This window comes from Girardinichthys multiradiatus, chromosome 17, assembly GCF_021462225.1.
Source record: "Girardinichthys multiradiatus isolate DD_20200921_A chromosome 17, DD_fGirMul_XY1, whole genome shotgun sequence".
In the NCBI taxonomy this organism is placed as follows: Eukaryota; Metazoa; Chordata; class Actinopteri; order Cyprinodontiformes; family Goodeidae; genus Girardinichthys; species Girardinichthys multiradiatus.
In genome coordinates, this window is record NC_061809.1 from 11,928,034 (window position 1) to 11,935,574 (window position 7,541).

At 40.6% G+C, this 7,541-nt stretch overlaps 1 protein-coding gene across 1 annotated transcript; it reads left to right on the top strand.

The window, feature by feature from the left end:
• The first annotated feature begins 90 nt into the window (after positions 1-90).
• On the top strand, positions 91-3,374 carry cdkn1ba (cyclin-dependent kinase inhibitor 1Ba). Its single transcript, XM_047390181.1, has 3 exons — positions 91-1,451; positions 1,728-1,880; positions 2,142-3,374. Exons 1-3 carry the CDS (start codon positions 1,064-1,066, stop codon positions 2,147-2,149), a joined length of 549 nt encoding a protein of 182 aa, XP_047246137.1. The 5' UTR covers positions 91-1,063; the 3' UTR covers positions 2,150-3,374.
• The last annotated feature ends 4,167 nt before the right edge of the window (positions 3,375-7,541 follow it).

A 7,541-nucleotide genomic window follows, 5' to 3' on the forward strand; every position in this document is an offset into this window, starting at 1 on the left:
ATTCCTTTTTTCCAGCGGGGTCAGGAAAGCTCATCTATGGGTGTTAATCTCAGTATAAATATAAATAGGAACAACTATTCGTCATGTGCTGCACAAATCTGGCCTTTGTGAATAAAGCTGCAGGAACTAGAGAACGGCCTGAGAAGCCCTGTTTAGAATTCATCACAAGCCACGCAGGCAAATATGGATGAATGTGGCTAAAACTTTAATTTTTAGCAAACATGGTGACAGCATCAAGCTGCTGGGATGCTGTTTCCCAGCATGAAAGAAAATCCTGTCAGAGGCTGCAAACGTTCAGATGCTGGGGTGAAGGATCCCCTTTCCAGCAGAACAATGACCTCCAACATCCAGACATACTACTAGGGCAAGGTTTAGATGAAAGCATACTTATGTCAGAATGGCCCAGTCAAAGTCCAGACAAAAAAAACGTAATTGACAGTCTGTGGCAGGATTTAAAACTTGCACTGTACATCCCGTCTGATTTTGAGCTTATTTTTATGTAGATGTGCAACCCAAATATGTGCTTCTGCACGCCACACTGTTCAGAAAGGTATGCACTGCTTTTCTGTTGGTGTGTCACGTTTAAATACGTTGAATCTGGGTGTATGGACACTTTTGCAAGGCAAACAGCAGAGTGAAAAAGGGACTCATCAGTTTCTTTGCTGATATATAAAGTTGATCCAACTCATCTCTTCCCACTGCTCTGCTGTGTGGGCGGTGCTCCAGCGAGCGCTCTGACGAATCGCTTTTCTGTTTAAATAGTCAGGTTTCCTCCTTCGCTCAGAGCTCTCTTTAACGCCATGTTGGCTGTTATGACTTGACGTGTTTTCATCAGACTTTTACTACGAACCTGACAGGAGTGGCTGCGTGAAAATCCCCCCTTTCTGGAGACCTTCCGTTTTTATTAACGCGTAATTTGGATGATAGCCGCGGAGGATGCATGCGTCGTTCGTGTGACTTTGCTTTCGGAGGGAATACTACTTTGGAATAGCAGTTGTTTTTAAAGGGACCGAGACCTTGTTTTTCTTCTTCTTTTGCTGCGGTTTTGGTTTTTTCACGTCATATGTGCAACAAGATGTCAGACGTCCGCCTCTCTAACGGGAGCCCCACGGTGGAGCGGGTGGACGCAAGACAGCCGGACAGCGCCAGGTCGGTCCGCAGGGTGCTGTTCGGCACACCTGACCCGGAGGAGACGCGGAAGCAAGCGGAGGCGTTGCAACGGGAAGCCGTGGAAGCTTTCAGGGAGACGTACAACTTTGATCCGGTGGAGGACAGGCCGCTCCCTCCGGGGGATTACGAGTGGCAGGAGGACGAAGACGCGCCGGAGTTTTACCGCAGGTCCCCCCGGGGGAGCCAGCCGCCCCGGGGAGAGGCTGGCGAAAACAGCCCGGAGAGGAGGAGGCGGTCGGCTCAGACTAACGGTTCGCGGAAACGATCTGCAGAATCTGCAGGTGAGAAAACCTACTTTTATTAAAACTGTCATGCATTTAGCTTTTTTTTATTATTATTATTAAAACGGAAGAAACTGCAGAAACGCAGCAGTTTGCAGTATGATTGAATTTCTACTTTTATTGCAATAAAAATAACTTATTCAGATTGCACGCAATTCCTTGTTTTTTTGAGTGACTTTTTCTCGAACTTAACAAAAGTGGAGGCGTTTCCTTCATGCAAACCTTTTTTTTTTTTTGTGTGTGTACTTCGTGCATTTATCGATTTTGGTTTTGCAGGTTATTGCTCTGACGGTTGTACGAGTAAAAGCAAAAAGTCGCATTCCGACGAAGAGGACGATGACGAACAGGCGCTCTGCTCTGGAAGCCAGGCAGAGGAGAGAGCCAGCAGGTCCGAGGAGGGAGAGGAGGTCCCGTGCTGTATGGTGCCAGGTTAGAAACCATTTTATCTCCCTTGTGCTTTGAATGGCTTCTGCACTACTCTACACTGCGTGCAAAAGTAGTAAACATGCGTGCAGAACAGCTGGAATTATCTGCACTCACTGTTATACTCTCACACAAGTCTCTCTCAAAGCTTTCAGCTCCGACCTTTCACCCTCTCTCTCTCTCTGTGTGTGAGTGAATGCATGAGTGATATCACGCATTAGTGAATGCATTTTGAATCAACAGCCGTTTCCTCTTTGCGTCCCACAGAGCACTAAGACCTGTCGCCGGTGGAATACTGTAGGCTTCCTCACCATCTGACAGAAGACGTGGAGAAAAACATGAAAAACAAAGCAGCTTTATCCGAAAGAAGGGAGGAGGAGAGGCTGCACAAGCACTGAATATGTACACTATCGACTCATATTTTTCTATTATAAAATTGCCTCAAAAGCAGCAGACAATGTAGCATTGTGCAAATTGATTTTTGCTCATATATATATATATATATATATATATATATATATATAAATATCTACTACCTATGTTTCAGATGTAGCAAATAATTGGTTTTCATACCTTTTTGTGTAAATGTGTGTATTTGTGAGTTTGACTCAGGGAGTTGCAGTGCAATTCCCATCAGAGAAATCTAAACGTTATTTAGTATAAAAAAATGTTAATTTGTGTCATTATTCAGGTATTTGATGTAAGTTTTTTTTTTTTATATAAAAAAAAAAAAATGCAGATTTCAAACATCAGGGTTACATGGAAACAAAATGTTCACTTTTTCTATGGTGTTGTTGATGAAGGCCCACATGGTCTTCACTGTAAGTTGAGGATCCATGAAACTGGGAGTAGCCATGATAGATAAAGTTTACAGTCTTCTCATTTCCCTATTTTTATTTTTTTGTTTTTTAAATGGGATCAGGGAGGGAGGGGGTTGGGTGGGCGAGGGGCAGAAATCACGCCTCTTTTTCAGCCTGTGGTTAAAACTGCTGAGCAATATCCATAATTTTCTTTAAAAACAGTGTTTGCAAATAATCCTGAAAGTTCCATTTTATTTTCCTAAAATTCATTGAATTTATATTTTAGTGAGGTACATTCACCCCCCTCCCCCTGCACAAGTTGGTGTGGTCCAGGGTAACATATCTGGAGAAAATATGTTAAAACCACTGGGCTTTCTTTATGCAAATATGTGAATCAAAGAATCGTGTTTGTGGTGTGAAATTCATGTGGAACATGTAATTGATTGCACTATTCATTTGTCATTTAAGTGAGGGCAGAAATACAAAGTGTCACCCCTTCGCTTTGTGTAAAACTTTGAAGTGTTTTTTTTTTTGTTTTTTTTTTTAAAAACACTGTAAGACTATACTAACTTATTTACGTCTTTTTTTTGGTGGGTTATTGTTTAGCTGTCCAAAGCAACATTTTGTGCATTCTTGTAAATATATATTTTCATCATTTAAAAAAAAAATAAAAGATGAATAAATAAAATTGCTAAACTGAGCCAAATAATTGCTATTGTGTATTCTTATATTATTTGAAGCGCAGCTTAATTAAAAGAAATGCAACAAAAACACAGGTTTAATTGCTGCAACTGTTAAGAGACATGATCAAATTTAACATTTAGTGAATGTTGACTATAATGATGAGGTGGTTTATTTACAGATCTTCCGTAAGCATCAACGTAAGTTCAGGAGGTTATGTAAAAAGATCTTTTTAGGACAAAAAATAAAAAGTGTACATTTTGTCCGTAGTGTACAGGCCGTGACTGCTGAATCCCTTCAGTCTGAAGTTAAAAAACAACATGGGCATGTCCTGAGGAAAGAAAAAAAAAGAGAGGGAAGAAAAGTTTTTAGTTATTGGCATTCCCAGACTCCAATCACAGCAAAGTGAAGGAAAGCAGACCACTTAGCCAGCAGCCAGTCAGAGAGCTGTGGGAGGGAGCCCAGGACAGTACAGCCTGTTCTTTTCATAAGGCACACACCACCCAATTAGTTTCATTGGCTGACTCTTTCCTGTTGATACTAGTGTGTAGGAGTCAAGTACAGAGAGAGTGAGAGAAAGAGCTCCTCTCATGATATCTCACACTGGCTCGGAGTGTCTGCAGGATTTATGAGTGAGCTCATTTATTTAGAGTGCCATTTTCAACCTCCAACAACAAACCTTAACATTGTTTCTGACACGGTCCTCAAATGCAACAGCCACTTAGCAGAATAAGACCATTCTGCGCATCTTTTCTGTCAGTTGGTGTGTTTTGCCACCTCAGCGTCAGCAACTTGGTTCTTTATTTTTTTTTTTTTTGGTAACGAAACACTATGTTTGGCTGTTCGTCTGTAGTCAGTAATAATGGCACTAAGCAAGTCAAAGAGATCTTTGCTGAAGAAGAAAATGCCAGAACAGGCCACACCTATTTCTATTTGTGTAACTTCTGACCATTAGAAACTATTTTTAAGACTTCTCCTTGATTTGCTATACAATTGACAAAACATGCTATTATTATTACTTGTGTGCATGCACCTTCTGTTTCAAAAGTAACAGAAAATTTGGCTCGATAGCATTTAAGTCCAGACTTTAACTAGACCACTCCAAAACCTTTGTTTAGTTTTATTTGAGCCATTAGGAGAGGACCTGCTGGTGTTCTTTGGATTATTCACCTGCTTCATAACCCAGGTGCACTTCAGCTTAAGGTCACAAAGTGATGGCCTTTAGGAATTTCTAGTGGAGAGCAGATCTTATGGTTCCATCATTTACAGCTTTTTGTCCAGGTCCTAAAGCAGCATCGAGGCCCCAGACTATAACACTACCGCCACCATGTTTGACTGTCAGTATGATGTTCTTTGTTTTGAAAACCTCTTTTAGTTTTACGTCAAATGTAACAGGACGCACCTCTTCCGAAAAGTTCCACTTTTGACTCGTCTGTCCATCGTCAGTCCACTGAATATTTTCCCAAACATTTGGAGGATCATCAAGATGTTTTTTGGCCATTGTGAGACAGGCCTCTGTGTGAAGGCATTTTTATGCTGTTTCTTATTGTTGAACTCAGACCTTAACTGAGGCAAGTGAGGCCTGCCATGCTTTAAATGTTGTTTTGGGTTCTTTTTTGATCCTTGGAATGACTCTTGAAGTAATTTTGGGATGCCAAAGCCTTAGAAATGGCATTGTAACTCCTTTCAGACTTATCGATGTCAATGACCTTGTTTCTCATCTGTTTTTGGATTTCTTTATACCAGGGCATGATGTGTTGCTCTTTGAGATCTGTTAACCTACTTCGTGTTGTCAGATTGGTTCCATTTAAGTCGTTTCTTTATTCTACAGGTCTGGCAGTAATCAGGTCTGGTTGTGGCTGGTGAAATTAATCTCCGTTAAAAATGTTATTTAAAACCTTTGTTAATAGAATAATCTGTAAAATGGCAACTTTTTTTTTCTTGGGTTTCTTGTAGCTAAAATGCAATGTTTACGACCTCTTTTTAAAAGTAAGGAGATCAAACAAAAGGGGCAAAAAACAAAAGTTCAACCACACTCAGCTTTGCAGCTTTACACCTTTATGGCTAATTGACGGCTATAAATAGCTGCATTGGTGTAAACACAACAGATTTTTATTTTTAATGGGAGTTGGTTAGAGCCCAAGATATTTTCGATCTAGTTTATGTTGGACATGACAGTTGAACGTGTTTTGAAGGTGTAAATACTAGTTCAAGTCAGATTTCCTCATGCAAACAAGGACACCATGTGTCCAGACGTAGACATGCCTTGATCAGGGCTTCAAGATGTTTGAAAGGTTTGATTAGTCCTTGGATCGCTTTGAATCATCAGTTTGCCTCCAAGTCAGAGAAACATCTTTGAATTTGCAGCATTAAATAACAGTAAATGTATTCTTTCTTTTCTCCCACAAATATTTTATTTTTATCTGGAATTGCCACTTTACTATCTCGCCCTCTATAATCCTGGGAATTAAACAGAAAAGAAAAGGAGGATGAGGAATGGGTAGAGTTAAATAGGAAGAGCGGGAAAACATGCTCTTTGGTTGTGGTTTGCTGGAGCCAAGCCAAATCACGTCCAGTTTAGGATGCAAACACATGAATCTGCCAAAATAGTTTTTTTTTTCTTTACACATTTGGTTTTTTTCGCTCTTGATTGTGTGACTTTTGCTGCCTGCTTGTGCAGACCTCAGTTGCTGGCTGTCCAGCTCGTTCAGTGCTGGAGTGTTTAGTTTGACTTGCAGCAGGGGTCACCAAGACTATGCAGGCCTGCTGGCTTCTCTGTTCACGGAAACAAATGTTCCGTTTTCCCAATGCACACAGGAAAGGTTTAGTGCTATTTTTATCCTTACAAATCTTTTTAAAAAACATTGATGTAAAGCTTATTTTAACTTTTGATCCATTCAGTTTTTCTTCTACAAAGTAGAAGTACAGTGCTATGATTTAATCTGTTTTTGCTTTTCTGTCACACAGTTGAGACCTTCAAACAAATTTAAATCTACCTGTAGAGTCATAAAATCCCTTAACTAGAACCTGTCTGATGACATGAAGTAGCCTAAACAAAAGGCAACACATCATGTTCTGATCTAATGAGATTCAAGATCAGACAAGAACAAGGTTGCTGCCCTCTATCAATCTGGAAAGGGTTGCAAAGCCATTTTAAAGACTGGGGGACTCCAGAGAACCACAGTGAGAACCATTATCCACAAATGGAGAAAACAAATAGAACAAGGTGAACCTTCACAGGAGTGGCTGGTCTACCAAATTTACTCCAAGAGCGGTGTGACGACTCATCCAGGAGGTCACGAAAGAACCCAAAACAACATCTAAAGCAGTGTAGGTCTCAATTGTCTCAGTTCTGGTCAGTGTTCAACAATATCCTTCATGGGAAAGTTCCAAGTTGAGATCTCCTGCTTGTCCAAAACGAAAGCAAATGTCTGTCTCACATTTGCAAGAAAGCATTTGAACAAATGTGAGGTGCAGAAACAGAATTTAAAAAGCTTATTTTGTTAAATGTCTTACTGCAAACAGGTTTATAACAACTTGGAAAGTTAGCCTTTGCAAAATGTTGACAGAGCTGACAGAAACCACCAAACCCAATAGAGAGGCCCTCAGAGAACGTACTCTGCCAAGATTAGAGGTTTAATTTGGCCAGTTTTTAATGAATGTCCTAAATGAATCCCTGGAGTCTTTATTTTTGTTTCATAATGCCCCACAAACCTACAAGGTTTGATCAAACTGAGCTCAGTAGCAGATTTTATGTGTTTTTCCCAGACAAACAAAAAACACATACCTCTGTCTCAGCCCTTCTACTGAGAAGAATCAGGTGACTGAACTCAGAACAGAATGGACCCACTGTGTTCATGCTATGGAAACAAACTGTCTCCAAGCCTAACTGAATGCTGAGTTTCCCTTTCATTCAAACACTCACCCCTCAGACAAACACATATGAACACACAATCGGGGCCTATCATGGGGATTTGATTTCTTGCATTTGACCCCAGGGGTTTGTTGTGCTTGAACAAGAGAAGAGGAGCGTTTCAGCTGAAATTATTCAACAGTCAACTGCTGATCTGCTCTTGTCTTGCTAATAACCCAAGGCCTGGATATATATCACAAGTCAGGCATCTGTCACTTCAAGTTCAGCATGTGCGGGCTTCTGAATGTGCAATGCAACCAGAGCAACATGACA

Excerpts from the sequence above, each read along its gene's own strand:
- cdkn1ba (XM_047390181.1), top strand. The coding sequence starts at position 1,064 with ATGTGCAACAAGATGTCAGACGTCCGCCTCTCTAACGGGAGCCCCACG. Across the intron at positions 1,452-1,727 it reads ACGATCTGCAGAATCTGCAG|GTTATTGCTCTGACGGTTGT; the intron begins GTGAGAAAACCT and ends TTGGTTTTGCAG.